The sequence below is a fragment of the Palaemon carinicauda genome, chromosome 1 (assembly GCF_036898095.1).
Source record: "Palaemon carinicauda isolate YSFRI2023 chromosome 1, ASM3689809v2, whole genome shotgun sequence".
In the NCBI taxonomy this organism is placed as follows: Eukaryota; Metazoa; Arthropoda; class Malacostraca; order Decapoda; family Palaemonidae; genus Palaemon; species Palaemon carinicauda.
In genome coordinates, this window is record NC_090725.1 from 4544850 (window position 1) to 4566134 (window position 21285).

At 40.4% G+C, this 21285-nt stretch overlaps 1 protein-coding gene across 1 annotated transcript in view; it reads right to left on the minus strand.

Annotated features, from left to right (window-relative positions):
- Positions 1-5908: 5908 nt before the first annotated feature.
- LOC137646143 (glycine receptor subunit alpha-2-like) overlaps positions 5909-21285 on the minus strand; it is a 584222-nt gene continuing 568845 nt past the window's right edge. The window contains exons 7-8 of the mRNA XM_068379355.1: positions 19671-19805; positions 5909-6189 (exon numbers count right to left, since the gene is read on the minus strand). Of these exons, the coding sequence (XP_068235456.1) occupies positions 5909-6189; positions 19671-19805 (416 nt within the window). The remainder of the gene's footprint in view (positions 6190-19670; positions 19806-21285) is intronic.

Sequence of the window (21285 nt, forward strand, 5' to 3'; positions counted from 1 at the left end):
CTGAGGTATCCCCCTACCTGAGGCTTGGACAGGGGAGGGGGGCCTCCCATCTTATCTCCTACGGGAGGAATGGCCTGCTCGCCCCCTCCTGGAGGAGTAGAAAGAAGACCTATACGTTGGGGGGGTAGAGGATGATCCTCTTCGGGGGGGGGAACCGCAGAGGAAGGCCACTGTCCTGACGAGGGTTCCCTCCTTCCTTGAGTTGGTGCGGCACGCGCGGCCATGGGTGCTTCTGTCACTGGCCTCATGAAGACGGGGCGGCGCACAGTCTGTGGCTTCAGGGCAGGTAGCTCCCTCTTTTTGGCCAACTTCTCCACGACCTCTTCCGGCTTCTTCGTAGGAATAAACTGCTCCTCCCAGACGGAGCAGGTCTTCAAGGCTTTCGCTTCCCTGTCGGGAATCTTAATGGGAAGGTTCTTGACTTGGGCGTCTCTTCTCCGGAGAATCCAGTTTGCGGAGAGAGCCAAAGACTGAAAGGTCAGGAATTTAAGGGCGCGGCTACCTGACCCCAGCAACTCATTCAGAGCCTCCCGTTTTTCAGGCTCCATGGAGTCTGTAGGAATCTGGGTGCCTACTAGGGTGGTGGCCCACCAATCCAGCCAGGAGGCCACATTAACCAAGTCCTTAGACATCTCCTCCATCATTGCCGACTCGGAAGGGGAGAAGAAGGTAGATGCTGCCGATGCCCTCCCGTCGGAGATGCCCTGGCACAGGATGTCTAGGGTTTCCTCGGTCTTGCAAGCACCGGTCGGCCTATTTTCCAAAGAGTAGTATTTCGTTTGCGACTTCAAACCCTGTAGGAGCTTTGCTGAGCTGTGACCCCTGCAGGAGTCGCTATTGCGGGATATGACCTTATCGATGTGAGTCCTTCCAATCCCCACGTTACTGGCCTCGGGAAGGGAGAGAGAGGACTTTTTCTGGGCGGGGAAGGCTATGAACTTGTTCAGGCCTGAAGTCCAGGGTTCTTCCTCTTGAGTGGCGGGTTCTATAATGTTGTTATAACCCCTAATTAAGGCAAGGACTCTCCTGTACGCGGAGTCCTCCGTCACCGACAACCCGCCCCTCCCCTCCTTCCGACCGATGGGGCGAATTGTGATCTCGGTCTCCGCCGTGATGGCGGGGTCCTCGGTTCCCTTTACCTCCGATGTCCGCCGTCTCTCTCCTCTTCGAGGTCTTTTTCGGCGAAACGGTGTCCTCCGTGAGATAGTACGACAGAGGTGTCCGTCCCCTTCTGGGTTCTCGATGGGGGGACCTGTCGAGGCTGCCCGGCCTAGACGACGGCTCCCTCCGCTGGGCGGAATAAGCGTCTCCAGGACGGGTCTTAGGCCTGCAAGATGTAGCCCTCCGCTCATCTGGTGATTCCCTGGCACGGCACGTGGAGGCCCTTCTAGGAGGACAGTCTCCTGCCCGCTCAGGTGTCGAACTAATAGACCTGAAAAAGCCTTTAAAGTTGTTCCCTTGGACGAACACCCACGTCCCTTTCGGAGAGACTGGTCTCCTGCTTTTGGGTGTAGGGGAACGGGGACTCATCCTGTCCCGGGATCCTGTGGGAGACCGCGAAGGGGAGTTCCTCCGCACAGACCGATCTCGTTTCCACGTCCCTACCGGGGAGACTGGTCTCCTGCTTTTGGGTGGAGGGGAACGGGGACTCACCCTGTCCCGAGATCTTGTGGGAGACCGCGAAGGGGAGTTCCTCCACACTGACCGATCTCGTTTCCTCCTCTGTCATCTCCTCCGTTCACTGCTAGACGAATCCGAAGAGTCATGTCCTGACGAGTAAGACTTACCCCTGTATCGAGACCTAGCACGTGACTGCGTTTTCTTGGGGCTACGCCGTACCCCTGACGTAGAAGGAATGGGGAGACTCTCCTGTAGCGAAGTTTACGGCGGCAACCATCCCGACGGGCCCGCCAAACCGGGGAAGGCCTCGCCTAGGCCTTCCTCCATGTCCAGTGGGGACCTCATCGGAGTCCTCGGTACGTCACAAGCCAATGGATCCTCTTGCGGGGACTCCTCTCTGCCGACGCCGCCCTCCGTCGCTGATGCCCCTGGAACTTCCACCCAGGAACCTGACGAAGAAAAAGGGACACTATTAGACCACATGGGGTCCCCCGACGAGACGTGGCCCCTATGAGAGAGAGCCACGTCCCCCGGACCCCCACTACACTCACTTACGGGCGCCTGAACTGCCTTGGCCGACGAAGGACCGCCCACAAATTCCCTCTCTTGGGAAAGCGGAGCCATCTGCCTGTTCTCCCTGGACTTACCTTGCCCCTTACTCTGGGTAGGGGAAGACGGCTGTACCCTACCTGACCCTTCTCCTGCTGAAGTCGCAGGGGAAGAAACGCTAGTCTTCCTAGGGGACTTCTTCGATGCCTTCTTCTTTTTGGTACGGAATTTTACCCACTGGACCTCGGTCCAATTGGCACATTCGGAACACTTGTCCGACGGCGAACAAGTTTTACCCCTACACGAGGTACACAGCGTATGCGGGTCAACATCGGGCTTGGACAGAAAAGCCCCGCACGATCTACCGGCTCTAGGCCCAGGACAACGGCGAACGTGCTCTATAACGCAACACAAAGGGCCGTAGACACAAGCAAGGCAAAAAGGGAAAGCTCTAAAACACTAGGAAAGCACAAGGGAGCAAAATCAAAAGCACGTAGGTAAGGCACTAAACACACACTAAGAGATCCAGATCACGTGGAAAGCACGTGGAACCAAACACAAAGGGAATCGCACGGAGTATGAGGAGCGTCGTGAAGCACGTGTGCTCACGAACCGACCAGAAAACTTACTGACGATTCTTTCTCAAAGACACGCGACCTTCATCGGGCATTGCCCCCAGGTCATGTTATCTCCCGTTATTCAGGACAGTATAGAACATGGAAGTAGGGTAAACCACATAAAACTCTGGTCGTTGGAGAGGAGTTACCAGTAACCTCCTAAGAAAGTGTTTTGAGGTAAGTCTCTGTGTTGGAACAAATCTATATATACAGTATATATATACTGTAAATATATATACGTACGTACATACATACATACACAAACATATATATATATATATATATATATATATACATATATATATATATATATATATATATATATATATATACATATATATATATATATATATATATATACATATATATATATATATATATATATATATATATATATATAGATAGATATCGATGTATATATTGTTACTGTATATAAATAAGTCAATCGTATTTTACACAAACTACTATTACAATCATTTTTGAATAACAGATATTCGAATGGCTGCAGTTGTTTTTCTTCTGCACTCCTTGGTCCATTTCACATGAATGTCAAGATGAAAACCCATCCGACCTCAGATGGGCGAAGACACTTCCAGATTTTATAACTTGATAGCCACATCTTCCATCTCGTTCATCATCTTTCATCTCACGTTCTTTTGTAAAGTTTCAGTCAAACCTTACAAACTCATTTGATCAGACTCTGTGATTTTCTTTTATCTCTGATAGGTATTAAAAACGAAACTTGCGAAATGCTTTCTTAACAACCTTCTGTTTTTAAGAGAGGTGAATATAGACCATAGAGACAAAAGTGTGGTCAACAGCCAACTTCTCTCTCCCTCTCTCTCTCTCTCTCTCTCTCTCTCTCTCTCTCTACTTAAGTTATACATTTTTTTCAAGGTGCTTTACTTATTTGTTACATAAGCTTCCAATTAGGTAGTAGGTTGGCCAAGGCACCAGCCACCCTTTGCTGTATTAACCCATGACAGGACACCGAGGTTTCGAGCTTCTTTGGGCCCTACGACATTCCCCAACACACGCATATTTCAAGCTCTCTTTTCGTATAATTTATTACAATAATATTACAACTGAAGTAAATAATCCATACTTTTCACATTTAACACTAAAGGAAAAAAAGGTTGAATAGGCCCATGCCCTTGGTGGGCCCATAGGTTTCAGGCTAGTCAGCCTTATGGATAATACTGCTGTGACGGGCCGAGAGAAAGTTGTGAACTCAAAGGCAGTGTGAAAGCAACTGAGTTAATTTATTAGAGAACACTCTCCTTTATATACAAAACCTCAAGGCAACAGGAAATTACATGTTCGAGAAACAGACAATGTTACAGAGGAGAAACGCAGACATGTTTATTCTGGTTCTTTTTAGTGCGAGGGAAGAGCGAAGATACAAGCATAATATATACAAAATGAATTATGTACGATCGTGTGACACACGGTTGGTACACTGCCCTGCAGCCAACAGCTACCTACTGAGATACTACCGTAAGAAAGTTAAACTAAGTACATACGACTATATGTTATCATCCTTTGTGGACGTTTTGCGTATCATTGGCTCTTTTGGACACCCTTTGTGTAAATCTAGTTTCCTTTAGATTCCTTGAGATCATTTAGGCAATTCGTCGGACCCAATATTTAGAGGTCATTACAAGATCTGCTGATAACTAAGGATGGATATTCAGAGTACCCATTAGACAATCTCCTGATAATTGATGGATAGGATTGGACGATCTGCAGGATGAATATTCAGAGTGAGCATTAGACGACTTGCTAATAACTGATGGAGGATTATTCAGAGACAGACAGCATGAGACAATCTGTTGACAACTGATGGATGAATATTTTGTGGCCATTAAACGGTCTGTTAACCCTTTTACCCCCAGGTAAGGTTAAATTTCGAGCACATTTTGCTATATATATATATATATATATATATATATATATATATATATATATATATATATATATATTTTAATTGCTCTAACACCCTTAACTTTTGTCACAGAGGTCAGGTTGGTCTCATTCTTTTGGAAAATGCCTGAAGCTTCTCATAAAGTTATAAATAAATATGCAAAAACATGTAAATAACAGTGTTTTGCAAGAACGTACCGGTACATCCTTCGTGGGCGAAAGGGTTAATGACTGATGCAGTTATGCATTATGCATAATCTGCTGAAAACTGACAGAGGGATATTCAGGGTGAGGTTTAGATAACCTGCTGTCAATAATCTGAGGGCTGATTAGACGATTGACAGAGAACTGATGGATGAATATTCAGTGTGCACATCAGGCGATCTGGTGAGAACCGTTGGATGAATATTCAGAGGGTGCACTTGGCATGATCTGCTGACACATTGCAACAGTATGCTGTCAATTTATACGTGTATTCGATGATCTGAGGACAACTGGTGGAAGACTATTTAAGAGTGCACATTAGACAATATGCTGACAACATACTGATGAATATTCAGTGTCAATTAGACACTATGTTGTTATACGATGGATGAATATTCCTGAGTACACATAACATATAGTAACTTGCTGAAAACTGATGGATGAATATTGAGGATATACTATAGATAGATGAATATTCAGGGTGGGATTCAGAATATTCAGTAGTTAAATTTGTGGAACTTAAGAAGTTAAAATTTTTTTGCTTTATAAGTGATAAATGATTAATCTATCTTAATATTACTGATCTTCATACATTTCATGATCTTATTTTAATTATTTCTAATAAAATCTTTTCGTTATTTCTTTAGTTCCTCACCGCACTATTCTGCTTTCCCTCTCGGAGTCATTTTGTTTGCGGCACCCTTTTCTAACTAGGGCTGTAGCTTGGGTAGTAGTAGTAGTAGTAGTAGTAGTAGTAGTAGTAGTAGTAGTAGTACAACAACAACAACAACAACAACAACAACAACAACCACAATCACAATTAATAATAATCATAATTAATAATCATAATAATTAATAATAATCATAATAATTAATAATAATCATAATAATTAATAATAATTAATAATAATCATAATAATTAATAATAATCATAATAATTAATAATAATCATAATAATAATAATATCGTTTTACACATTACGCAACTGGAAACACTTAAATAAACTCTATCGGTAAAAAGTCGCAATACTCTGCGGGATCACTCACCTTTATATACGAAACCGGAGGCAGCGACTTTTGTGAATTGGCATGTTGGGTCGAGAGGGTCAGCAGGGAGGTCACGCCTAACGTGACTCTGGCGGGCACAGCTTCCGGTTTGATCCAGAAACTTATCCAAGACATGATGACGATGAGGCAGGTCGGAATGTACGTGTGGAAGAGATAGTAGCCCAGTCGTCTCTTGAAGGTAAACACGACCTCCAAGCACGTAAAGTTACCTGTCGAGAAATCAAGGTAAATATTGTACAGAAATTATTATTATTATTATTATTATTATTATCATTAATTGCTAAGCTACAACCCTAGTCGGAAAAGCAGAATGCTATAAGCCCAGGGGCTCCAACAGGGAAAATAGCCCAGTGAGGAAAGGAAACAAGGAAAAATAAAATACTTAAAGACCAGTAACACTAAAAAAATATCTCCAATATAAACTTTGAAAACTTTAACAAAACAAGAGGAAGAGAAATAGGATTGAATAGTGTGCCCGAGTGTACCCTCAAGCAAGAGAACTCTAACCTAAGACAGTGGAAGACCATGATACAGAGGCTATGGCACTACCCAAGAATTGAAATTGTATTTTGTAATTTGTTCATACATATATCCTAAACACAAACTGGCGGCATATTAAATTTCTTATTCTTGATCTGCGTATAAATCTCCTGTGACGTAGTTCGATTAGTTTTTTATGTATGTTGCATTAGATTTTTTATAGTCCTGGCCATCCTGTGCATTCTGTTCTTCCTAGACTGAACCATACGTAGTACACAATGAAATAATTAATCATAACACTCTTAATAAGAGTAAAAAAAATACCAAATATATATATGTATATATACTGTATATATATACATATAAATATATATATATATATATATATATATATATGTGTGTATGTGTGTAGATATGTATGTATGTATGTATGTATGTATATATATATACTGTATATATATATATATATATATATATATATATATATATATATATATATATATATATATATATATATTATAGAAGTGTGTGTTTGCATGCGTGTGTGTATGTGTTTATATTTGCGTTGGAGAGATAAAGAAACCTGAGAACGTACGCAGGATCAAGTAAAGTTTACTAAAATAGAGAACATTAAGGACTTTTATGTTCACAAACCATTATACTGAGCTGATGAACTATTCCTTACAGATGTTTAGCGCTTGAAATTTGAAAGCGAACCTAACTACAAAGTGAAAGAAAGGGATCAATGACATAAGGAAGTATTGACGATCGACTGCTGATGACCAAATTATAGTTGCTCTTGAGATATGCTTTTATGGATTCGAATCCTAAATAACCAGGACAACAGCAATGGTTTGATTTTGGAGTGTCCTTCTCCTAGAAGAGCTGCTTACCATAGCTAAAGAGTCTCTTCTACCCTTACCAAGAGGAAAGTAGCCACTGAACAATTACAGCTCAGTAGTTAACCCCTTGGGTGAAAGAAGAATTGTCTGGTAATCTCAGTGTTGTTCGATGTAAGAGGACAAAGGAGATTCTGTAAAGAATAGGCCTGACTATTCAGTATATGAGAAAATGAACCGTAACCAGAGAGAAGGATCCAATGTAGTACTGAAATGGAATTAACAATTCTCTCCAAATCATTAGACAAACTAAAAAAACTAATACATTCGTAAAGACAATCAGGACCAAAATTGAGGAAATACTTGGGGAACTTCATACACAAAAAGACTGATGTGAGAATTTCAGAAGAAAGCAAGTAGCTACATTGCTTTGTTGCGAATGGAGGTCGGGATGGCGGGTACTTGAAGATGACTAAATGCCAGGTAAAAGGAGTTCGTGAAAAAGTCCTTAGTTGACCTTTGCAAAGAAAATTTCAACTAATGATCAAATTGATACAAGAATAGAAAATAGAAGCTCAGAAACTGTTGAGAAACCAAAGAAAATTTCAACTAATGATCAAATTGATACAAGAATAGAAAATAGAAGCTCAGAAACTGTTGAGAAACCAAAGAAAATTTCAACTAATGATCAAATTGATACAAGAATAGAAAATAGAAGCTCAGAAACTGTTGAGAAACCAAAGAAAATTTCAACTAATGATCAAATCGATATAAGAATAGAAAATAGAAGCTCAGAAACTGTTGAGAAACCAAGGATTTGATAATAATGATAAAAGGCCAAAATGGTACATGAAAGAAATGCCAAAAAAACGCCAGTGACAACTTCAACTTGATAATAGTATGGACAGTAATAGAGATAGGGAACTTTATTGATGAAAAATGACATCAGGAACGCCTTCAATATAAATATCCATAAAAAATAATAATACATAGAGTATTTCCATATACACCTAAAAAAAACACGAAACCTTGTGAAGTTCTGAGAAATCAGCTGTTATGTAACTGGATCCATTACTCAATTTTAATTCAAATGTATCCTCTAAGTAACAGACGCAGACGTCAAGATTGGGCCGTGAAGAATTGGAGCTTTATTTGCAAAGCAAGGCTGACGGAGATGGAGCACAACATTAGACACAGAAAAAAAAAAAATGAACGCAGATGCCAAGAAATGTACTTTAGTCAATACAATGGAAACCAATAAATGTTCCAAAAGCAAAAGCAGGATTTGATACATACATACATATACCAAGACACTTCCCCCAATTTTGGGGTAGCCGACATCAACAAATGAAACAAAACAAAAAGGGGACCTCTACTCTCTACGTTCCTCCCAGCCTGACAAGGGACTCAACTGAGTTCAGCTGGTACTGCTAGGGTGCCACAGCCCACCCTTCCCCGTTATCCACCACAGATGAAGCTTCATAATGCTGAATCCCCTACTGCTGCTACTCCGCGGTCATCTAAGGCATCGGAGGAAGCAGCAGGGACTACCGGAACTGCGTCACAATCGCTCGCCATTCATTTCTATTTCTAACACGCTCTCTTGCCCCTCTCACATCTATCCTCCTATCACCCAGAGCTTTCTTCACACCATCCATCCACCCAAACCTTGGCCTTCCTCTAGTACTTCTCCCATCGACTCTTGCATTCATCACCTTCTTTAGCAGACAGCCATTTTCCATTCTCTCAACATGGCCAAACCACCTCAACACATTCATATCCACTCTAGCTGCTAACTCATTTCTTACACCCGTTCTTACTCTCACCACTTCGTTCCTAACCCTATCTACTCGAGATACACCAGCCATACACCTCAGACACTTCATCTCAAACACATTCAATTTCTGTCTCTCCATCACTTTCATTCCCCACAACTCCGATCCATACATCACAGTTGGTACAATCACTTTTTCCTATAGAACTCTCTTTACATTCATGCCCAACCCTCTCTTTTTTACTACTCCCTTAACTGCCCCCAACACTTTGCAACCTTCATTCACTCACTGACATAAATCTGCTTCCACTCCACCATTTGCTGCAACAACTGACCTCAAGTATTTAAACTGATCCACCTCCTCAAGTAACTCTCCATTCAACATGATATTCAACCTTGCACCACCTTCCCTTCTCACACATCTCATAACCTTACTCTTACCCACATTAACTCTCAACTTCCTTCTCTCACACACACTTTCAAATTCTGTCACTAATCGGCCAAGCTTCTCTTCTGTGTCTGCAACCAGTACAGTATCATCCGCAAACAACAACTGATTTACCTCCCATTCATGGTCATTCTCGTCTACCAGTTTTAATCCTCGTCCAAGCACTCGAGCATTCACCTCTCTCACCACTCCATCAACATAAAGTTAAACAACCACGGCGACATCACACATCCCTGTCTCAGCCCCACTCTCACCGGAAACCAATCACTCACTTCATTTCCTATTCTAACACATACTTTACTACCTTTGTAGAAACTTTTCACTGCTTGCAACAACCTTCCACCATCACATTCCACATTGCTTCCCTATCAACTCTATCATACGCTATCTCCAGATCCATAAACGCAACATACACCTCCTTACCTTTTGCTAAATATTTCTCGCATATCTGCCCAACTGTAAAAATCTGATTCATACAACCCCTACCTCTTCTAAAACCACCCTGTACTTCTAAGATTGCATTCTCTGTTTTATCCTTAATCCTATTAATCATTACTCTACCATACACTTTTCCAACTACACTCAACAAACTAATATTTCTTGAATTACAACACTCATGCACATCTCCCTTACCCTTATATAGTGGTACAATACATGCACAAACCCAATCTACTGGTACCATTGACAACACAAAACACATTAAACAATCTCACCAACCATTCAAGTACTGTCACACCCCCTTCCTTCAACATCTCAGGTCTCACAACATCCATACCAGACGCTTTTCCTACTCTTGTTTCATCTAATGCTCTACTCACTTCCTCTATTGTAATCTCTCTCTCATTCTCATCTCCCATCACCGGCACCTCAACACCTGCAACAGCAATTATATCTGCCTCCCTATTATCCTCAACATTCAGTAAACTTTCAAAATATTCCGCCCATCTTTTCCTTGCCTCCTCTCCTTTTAACAACCTTCAATTTCCATCTTTCACTGTCTCTTCAATTCTTGAGCCAGCCTTCCTTACTCTCTTCACTTCTTTCCAAAACTTCTTCTTATTCTCTTCATATGAATGACCCAATCCCTGACCCCTCCTCAGGTCAGCTGCCCTCTTTGCCTCACATACCTTGCGCTTTACTTCCACATTTTTCTCTGTATATTTTTCATACTTCTCTATACTATTACTCTGCAGCCATTCTTCAAAAGCCCTCTTTTTCTCTTCCACTTTTACCTTCACTCCTTCATTCCGCCATTCACTGCCCTTCCTCATGCTGCCTCCAACAACCTTCTTGCCACACACATCACTTGCAATCCCAACAAAATGTTCTTTTACTAACCTTCCACTCCTCCTCTAAATTACCAGTTTCTCTTACTTTCACTTCGTCATATGCCATTTTCAACCTTTCCTGATATTTACTTTTTACCCCCGGTTTTATTAGCTCTTCAACCCTCACTAGCTCCCTTTTACATCCACCTACTCTATTCCCCCACTCTCTTGCTACAACTAATTTTCCTTCCACCAAAAAAAGATCAGACATACTGTTAGCCATACCCCTAAACACGTGCACGTCTTTCAATCTTCCAAACATTCTTTTAGTTATTAACACATAATCCATTAATGCCCTTTCTACTACTCTTCCATTTGCCACTACAAATAATAAAACTGGAAGCTAATAAAGATTCTTGTAAAGTCGACAGATAGTCAGACGAATATTCAATAATAGAATTACTCCGGTGGGCTTAACTTTACATCATGAAGCTCTGCAGTTTTATCAATTATGATAAGGATAGTGTACGATTGACGAAGTACTGATCACTCACATATGAATTATTTTTGTTCAATCTACCCCAAGTTGCGCGCCATGGTAAGCTGAAAATTGATTAAGTGAAGCACGCAGCTTGATGACAGGAATAACAACTTAACCATTCCATACGATGTGCATGGATCACTAAGATAAAAAGTATATGGTATTGGATTTTGATAAGACGGGGCTATACCATCCGCCTAATCGGCCGAATGCTGAGAGAGAGAGAGAGAGAGAGAGAGAGAGAGAGAGAGAGAGAGAGAGAGAGAGAGAGAGAGAGAGAGAGATGTATTTATCCGATAAGATAATCTGGACAGAGATCAAAGTGACAAAAATATGACCCGTAAGAAGTGATATCCATTTAAGTAACTAATGGAGTAAGTTACATAGCGGTCGATTTCGTGAGAAAAAATGATAGAGAGATACTTTTAGGTAGGGAAGCTCTTGCAGTCCATAACAAACAAACAAACATATACCCATATATATATATATATATATATATATATGTATATATGTATATATATTGTGACGAGCCGAGAGAGGGTTGAGAACTCAAAGGCAGGATGCAATCAACTGAGTTGTTTATTAAAGGAACACTCTCCTTTATATACAAAACCTCAAGGCAACAGGACATAACATGTTCGAGAGACAGACAATGTTACAGAGCAAAACTGAGACATGATCATTCAGGTTCTTTTTAGTGCGAGGGAAGAGCGCAGATACAAGCATAATATATACAAAATAATTATGTACAATTGTGTGACACACGGTTGGTACATGGCTACCCCCTAAAAATGACATGCTGTACATGTTAAATAGGGCGCCCTGATCTAGAGAGGCGAACTGTAGGCGGGTCATCTGGCAGAAGATAAGCAGGTTTTAGACGATCAATGGAGACCCACTCTTCTTTGCCACGAATGTTTAGTAGGAATGCTTTCGGACTGCGTCGGATCACAAGGAAAGGGCCCGTGTAAGAGGGCGTTAGTGGTGGCTTGCTAGTGTCGTTGCGCAGGAAGACGTGCGTTGCAGAGTGCAAGTCTGTTGGCATGTGATGCTTCGCTGGGGGCTTGTAAGTCTGGCGGCACGGAGTAAATTTTCCCACGATGTGACGTAGGCGCTGGAGATCGTCGGAGGAGGTTGTAGAAGGAAAAAATTCGGCAGGGACGACCAACGGGTCGCCATACACTATTTCAGCTGCCGAGACGTCGAGGGCGTCTTTAGGAGTGGTCCTTAGTCCCAGGAGGACCCAGGGAAGCTGAGTAAACCAGTTGCAATCCTTGCAGCGGGACATCAAAGCTGCTTTGAGGGTGCGATGAAAACGTTCAACCATTCCATTGGCAGCGGGGTTGTAGGCCGTTGTCTGATGTAGGGTGATGCCCAGGAGATTCGCTAATGACGTCCACAATTGAGAGGTGAAAGTGGTTCCCCTGTCAGAAGTAATATGCTCAGGGATACCGAATCTTGAAATCCATCCAGAGAGTAAGGCAGATGTACATGAGGCGGACGTTGCAGTTTCCATGGGATTGGCTTCAGGCCAACGAGTGGAGTGGTCGATGACGGTAAACGGGTAACGATGTCCTTGTGATGTGGGTATGGGGCCTACAACGTCGACGTGAATGTGTGCGAAACGACGCTGAGGTTGAGGAAAGGTGCCCACTCCTGAATCCGTGTGTCGATGTACTTTGGAAGTTTGGCAAGAAGTACAGGCGCGGACCCAATCCTTAGCATCCTTAGAAATGCCGTGCCAAATGAACTTTGCCTTCAGCAGCTGTGCAGTAGAACGGCACGAGGGATGCCCAAGGCCGTGAATGAAATCAAACACCTGTCGGCGCATGGGAGCAGGAATCCAAGGTTGCGGTCTACCAGTACTGACGTCACAGAGGAGGGTGGTGTTAGAGTCTTCAAGGGGAAAGTCTTCCCAACGGAGGGACGTGCAGGATGTCCTACAAGCTTGATACTCTGGATCCTGTCGTTGGGCTTCAGCCAGGGCGTTGTAATCCAATCCCAGTTGAACGGCAGCCAACGTGTTTCTTGACAGGGCATCGGCAACGGGATTCATTTTCCCAGGGAAGTATTGGAGGGTGCAATTGCATTCAGCCACGGCGGAGAGATGTCGGCGTTGACGGCCGGACCAGGCGTCAGACTGTTGAGTGAAGGCGTGCACCAGAGGCATGTGGTCTGTGCGAATGACGAAGGGCGTACCTTCTAAGAAATGGCGAAAGTGACGGACAGCCAAGTGCACCGCCAGCAATTCTCGATCAAAGGTAGAATAACCCGTTTCTGCCTTGGACAGTTTTCTGCTGAAGAAGGCCAATGGGCGGGGTGAGCCTTTGACCACCTGCTCGAGTACTGCACCAATAGCGACGTCGCTGGCATCGGTGGAGAGAAGGAGAGGGGCGTGTGGGATAGGAAAAGTGAGAGCCGCAGCAGTTGATAGGGCCTTCTTTGCATTGCAGAAGGCTGCTTCTTGAAGGGGACCCCACTTCAGGTCCTTTGGCTTGCCCTTGAGGGAGGCGTAGAGGGGAGCAAGAGTGGCGGCAATGGCTGGCAGAAAACGGTGATAATAGTTGATCATGCCCAAGAATTCCTGCAGAGCTTTGACGGTCGAGGGCGCGGGGAAGTTCTGAATGGCTGCTACCTTCTCAGGGAGGGGATGGACTCCTTCAGGAGTGATACGGTGCCCTAAGAACGACACTTCGTTGGTGCCAAAGGTACACTTGTCGTACTGGACTACAAGGCCGTTTTGTTGCAGGTGGTCGAGCACGATGCGCAGGTGACGGAGGTGTTCCTCTTTTGAGGAGGAGAACACAAGTATGTCGTCCACATAACATACACAGAAAGGAAGGTCCCCAAGATGCCATCCATGAGACGTTGAAACGTTGCCCCAGCATTACGAAGGCCAAAACAGGAGTAATTGAAGGTGTATGTACCAAACGGAGTGGTGATGGCGGTATTGGGGATGTCTTCTGGGTTCATAGGCACCTGATAATACCCCTTCAAGAGGTCGAGCGTAGAGAAAACCTTCGCTTTGTGCAGGTAGGAGGTCACGTCGGCAATGTTTGGGAGGGGGTAGTGATCCGGTTCTGTTTCCATGTTCAGGCGCCTGTAATCCCCGCACGGACGGAGGGAGCCGTCTTTCTTCAGAACGATGTGTAAGGGTGACGACCATGAGCTGGAGGCCTTTTGGCAAAGGCCCATTTCCTCCATTTCGGCGAACGTCTGTTTGGCGGCTGCCAATCGTTCCGGTACCAGACGTCTGAATTTTGCGAAGACTGGGGGTCCCGTCGTCTTGATATGGTGATAAATACCGTGCTTGGCAGGAACCGTGGGCGTTTGGTGAAGTTCTGAACGGAAAACTTCCGGGTACGACGTGAGGAGGTGGGTATCGCAGATCCGTTGGCAGCTACCAAGCGGACGTCGGCAGATGTAGACAGACTACGTCGTGCCTTGAAGAGTTTCCTTGGCAAAAGAGAATGACAAGCACCCGTGTCTACCAAAAATCGCACTCCCGTTCCTGCATCCTGTAAAAAGAAAAGATTAGAAACACGGGAGGCCACCACCACAAGCAATGGCCTACTTACACGTTTTTTAGCCACTGACAATCCTTGGCACATTTCTTCGCGGTTGCCCCGAATCTGAAGTGGTAGTAACAAAACTGCGGCGGATGGGAGGTAGTAAGTGGCTGTAGAAGTCGTTCGCTGGGGCGCGAGTGATTGGTGGGTGGTGTGCGGCTTTGTTGCCGCTTCGGCACGTCTCGGGGTAGGCGTGTATGTCCTACGGCATTCATGTCAGCTTCGGATGACGTTGAATTTGCATCCTCGTTGTCAGGGGTGGAGGCGTTGATGGAGGTCTTGAAGTGGCTGTCCATAAGGGCGTCGGCTTTGGTCATCAAGTCCTTTATGGGTAAACTATCGACATCGGGTATGGCAGCGCGTACAGGTTCGGGTAAACGGCGTATCCAAAGGGAGAGGAGAGCCGTCTGCGGCAGGTTGAAGGCGAGCGAAACTGGTCATTTCCCTGAGGGCAAGCAAAGCCCTTTAGTCCCCCAACGATTGTTGCGAGAGCTGAAAAAGCTTTGCTATATGGGCGGCTGGCGACAGCGAGTACTGCTGCAGAAGGTATGTTTTGAGGGCGTCATACGCTATTGGGGTGTCTCCTTGTTCACAAAGCCAGTCGGATATTTCTGGGAAGGTGTCCTCGGGTATCGCCGCGAGAACATAATCCGCTTTGGTGGTTGAGCGAGTCACGCCCGATACGAAACTGGACTTCTGCACGCTGAAACCAAGCAAACGCCTCTCCGCTGGCAAACGATGAAAGTTTGAATGGAGGGGCCGCAGCACCAACTTCCGTAGAGTCCGCCATAGTACCAACGATGAAGGGGCAAGGGGGTGGGGGTGGAAGGCGGTGGGAGCGAGTCGACTTCCGGGGTCACCAATGTGACGGGACGAGAGAGGGTTGAGAACTCAAAGGCAGGATGCAATCAGCTGAGTTGTTTATTAAGGAACACTCTCCTTTATATACAAAACCTCAAGGTAACAGGACATAACATGTTCGAGAGACAGACAATGTTACAGAGCAAAACCGGAGACATGATCATTCAGGTTCTTTTTAGTGCGAGGGAAGAGCGCAGATACAAGCCAGATACAAGCATAATATATACAAAATAATTATGTACAATTGTGTGACACACGGTTGGTACAATATATACACACACACACACACATATATATATATATATATATATATATATATATATATATATATATATACTGTATAGCCATTGTGGGGTGGTTACTGCTCAGACGTCGGTGGGAATAGGAACTTTTCATCCAAGGTGAGATACAGTCCCAGAACTCTTCTGGCGTCACAAGTTTCAAGAGGAAAATGCGGATAATAAAATCAGTCGAACGAAGAGGCACTGTTCGGTGCGTAAGACATTAATAATTTATTACTATGTAAGACGTAGAGGAAATTTGAAACAAAAAATTGATAGTTTTCAAGATTTCCAATGAATAAACCATCACTGATGTTTATGAAGTATTATACTTCAGTACTAAAAAGTGATAGCTATCGAAATGAATACATCAAATATGCCATAGAAAGAATTACACCAAGTTTTACATTATGCGAATTGGAATCTGTGGACCTGATTTTCTTCACGTCGACGCATGTTCCCTCATTATCTTTTAAATTTTGGCAAAGATTTTTTCCCTTCTCCGTTGCTGGAGCATGGAATCCTGCAATGACAAAGTAAGACAAGCATAGATAACAAAGCAAAATTCCGACTGACGAAGCTGAATCTTAAATGACTTACAGCGTTATCTCAGAAACAGCGACGCATGGATACTAGAGACAGTTTAGAAATTGCAACTTTAATGTTCACTTCTCGAAGATTTTTCTTGAGGGTGGGGGCGGAGGGATACCCCAGCATGAAGGGGGACTAGTTGACTGAGTTGGAGGTGGGAGCGGAGGGATACCCAAGCATGGAGGGGAACTAGTTCACTGAGTTGGACACTCGTGAGATGCCTAATTTGGCACTACATCTGAAATGGAATCTCCAAGTTTTGCTGAAGTCGGTGTCATTTCACGGGACATCTTTGATTAGATGTCTGTAAAAGACAGGAATTCATTATAAGATAAATTCTTTTGGCTTTCTTTTCCGACATTTTCATGTCAGACTTCTCTGTGATACTTCAAACGGTGAACATTCGAAAAGAAACAATATTTCAGAAAGTTTGGAATTCTCTCTCTCTCTCTCTCTCTCTCTCTCTCTCTCTCTCTCTCTCTCTCTCTCTCTCTCTCTCTCAAACGTCTATAAATAATTGTGGTTATCAAAACAAGAATTTATAAAAGGCATTAGAAAAACACACGCATGTAATCATAAAAGCATCAGTTGATGAAATTAAGACAATATTCTTAATATATGAGCGCGCACACAGAGACAGACAAAGAGAAACATGTACGCTGTGTGTATATATATACATATATATATATATATATATATATTCATATATATGTATGTATATATGTATGTATATATATATATATATATATGTATATATATATATATATATATTCATATATATGTATGTATATATGTATGTATATATATATATATATATATGTATATATATATATATATATATGTATATATGTATATATATATATATATGTATATATATATATATATATATATATATATATATATATATATATATATATATATATATATATTCATATATATGTATGTATATATGTATGTATATATATATATATATGTATATATATATATATATATATATTCATATATATGTATGTATATATGTATGTATATATATATATATATGTATATATATATATATTATATATATATATATATATATGTATATATATATATATATATGTATATATATATATATATATATATATATATATATATATACATATATATATATATATATGTATATATATGTATATATATATATATATATGTATATATATATATATATATGTATATATATATATATGTATATATATATATATATATGTATATATATATATATATATGTATATATATATATATATACATATATATATATATATATACATATATATATATATATATATATATATATACATATATATATATATATATATATATATATATATATACATATATATATATACATATATATATATATATACATATATATATATACATATATATATATATATACATATATATATATACATATATATATACATATATATATACATATATATATATACATATATATATACATATATATATATATATATTCATATATATGTATGTATATATGTATGTATATATATATATATATGTATATATATATATATATATTCATATATATGTATGTATATATGTATGTATATATATATATATATATATGTATATGTATATATATATATATATATATATAAATATTCATATATATGTATGTATATATGTATGTATATATATATATATATATATGTATATATATATATATATATATATATATATATATATATATATATATATATATATGTATATATATATATATATGTATATATATATATATATGTATATATATATATATATATATGTATATATATATATATATGTATATATATATATATATATACATATATATATATATATACATATATATATATATATATATATACATATATATATATATATATATACATACATATATACATACATACATATATACATACATATATATGAATATATATATATATACATACATATATACATACATATATATGATATATATATATATATATATATATTCAGGTAATCTATCTATTATATATGTGTATCTATACACCATAGACACACACACATATATATACTGTATATATTGTCTATATACGATAGATACATAAGGAATTTGAGAGATAGTTAGGTTTACATATAAATGTATGTATGTATACATGTGAAGGCGAATCAAGAGCGTCTGAAATCTTAGTTTGGAAACCTTGATTGAAGTTTGAATAAAAAAACGCATACCGAAGAATATTAAACAAAAATGATCCAGTTTTGTTACAAGTGTAAGGTTGATGAACTGATGCAAACCTCCAAGTGCATTGCAATCCTTCAGTGTGATGATTCCTAGGCAATTCACAAAGGCACAATCAAGTGATGAGTTAAATCGAAATGTATCCTATAGTCCATTTCTTTTAGCGAGGCATATTTGCACCGACTCGCAGCGGTGCCCTTTTAGCTCGGAAAAGTTTCCTGATCGCTGATTGGTTGGACAAGATAATTCTAACCAATCAGCGACCAGGTAACTCTTCCGAGCTAAAAGGGCACCGTTGCGAGTCGGTGCAAATAGGACTCGCTAAAAGAAATGGACTATAGTGTGCTTGCAATTCAATAAAGCCCTTTGGACAAATAAAAGTAAAATACCGATACTATAAAACACACAAAAGATTTCTATGTAATATGTAATAAAAATGCAGGGAAGTAATGAGAACTAATAAAAGATTATATTTCCAACGAAATTACCTACGCTACACACATAACAAAAATATATTTAATTCAAAGAAAACAAGAAATCAACACAATGAAATAAAAGTCACGAACATCTGGCGAATAATCTTTAAATTAAAAAAAGCCCTGAAAATTCACGAACTTCCTGTCTCACCTGTGGAATACCAACACTACACACATAAAAATATATTCAATTCAAAGAAAACAAGAAATCAACAAAATGAAATAAAAGTCACGAACATCTGGCGAATAATCTTCAAATTAAAAAAAACCCTTAAAATTCACAAACATTCCTGGCTCACCTGTGGAATACACCTGTGTACAATCTCCCGTGTCATTCGACACCAAGTCGAGCTGCGGCAGCTCAATCCTGTCATCGACCTCCAGCGGCACTAATGGATCCCACACGAATATCAGGTCGTCAGTCGTATGGGAAACTGTAATTATAGAAATAGGTCAATTATTGGGGGCAATAATTGGAAAGAGAAAACCTAGCGTTACTAATCAGGTATAGACTAGGTTACCAATTACTCGGTACAGGTATAATATCAGTATATAATTATCCTATTTTCATATAATTAAGGCATGAAATCTATTTGGCTCGCTCTAGAGAGGCTGAATATCCTAAAAAAAAGAGGATTAGCTATATGATAACCTTTTGGTAATCACCATGAACTATAGTCCATTTCTTTTAGCGATGCATATTCGCACCGACTCGCGGCGGTGCCCTTTTAGCTCGGAAAAGTTTCCGGATCGCTGATTGGTTGGACAAGATAATTCTAACCAATCAGCGATCAGGAAACTTTTCCGAGCTAAAAGGGCACCGCCGCGAGTCGGTGCAAATATGCATCGCTAAAAGAAATGGACTATAGGTTGATTTAGGTTTAATATTCATCACCACACGTTTCTTTTTACATGAAAATTACAGATTATTTAACGAAATACCCATAGAAATGCCTAAAAAAAATATTTAAGACGAAGGGCCTACATATATATATATTATATATATATATATATATATATATTATATATACATTATATATATATATATATATATATATAACAAAAACGAAAGTAAGAATGGCATGATGTGAAAATGGCATATAACCTTAAAAGATTTTGTCGCAAAATCAGCAAGGAGTATGGAGACATAGAAGAGTAGGAGGAGTTAATGTAAGCAAAACATCTTGAAACAATGAACTTGAAGCAAATCTAAAGAAACGAGCTGGTGGTAGGTAACCTTTTAAGGAAGTATGTACAGAGAGAAATGATAACAAACACATATGGCAAAAAATGCAAATGGAGAATACCGTCTCTTGCTTGAGGGTACACTTGGGCAAACTATTCTATGAAATTTCTCTTCCTCTTGTTTTTTTTAACGTTTTTATAGTTTATATAGGAAATATTTATTTTAATGTTGTTACTGTTCTTAAAATATCTTATTCTTCCTTGCTTCCTTTCCTCACTGGGCTATTTTCCCTATTGGGGTCCCTGGGCTTATAGCATCTTGCTTTTCCAACTGGGGTTGTACCTTAGCACGTAATAATAATAATAATAATAATAATAATAATGCAAACGTATATTGTTGGAGTACTCCAAATAGTTGTCAAATTCGGAGTCTCAGAAAGAGGATCATCTAAACCAGTGGTTCCCAACCTGGGGGAAATTTGAAGCTTCCAGGGGGGAAATAATTAAACTACCTACTAACTAAAACAAGCGGAAAATGTCCACATAGTACGTGCGGTAATTTGTTGTTAGCCATTCAATTGTGATATGATCCTATCAGTTCTCAAAGACATGATATTCAAGGAGAGAATTGGAGTGTCATGCCCATTTCTGAGGCAGGCGAGTGGGCATGAGGGCTGGGCGGGGCATGAAGGGGGAAATCTGGATGGTTGAACTGGGTCCCCGGGGGAA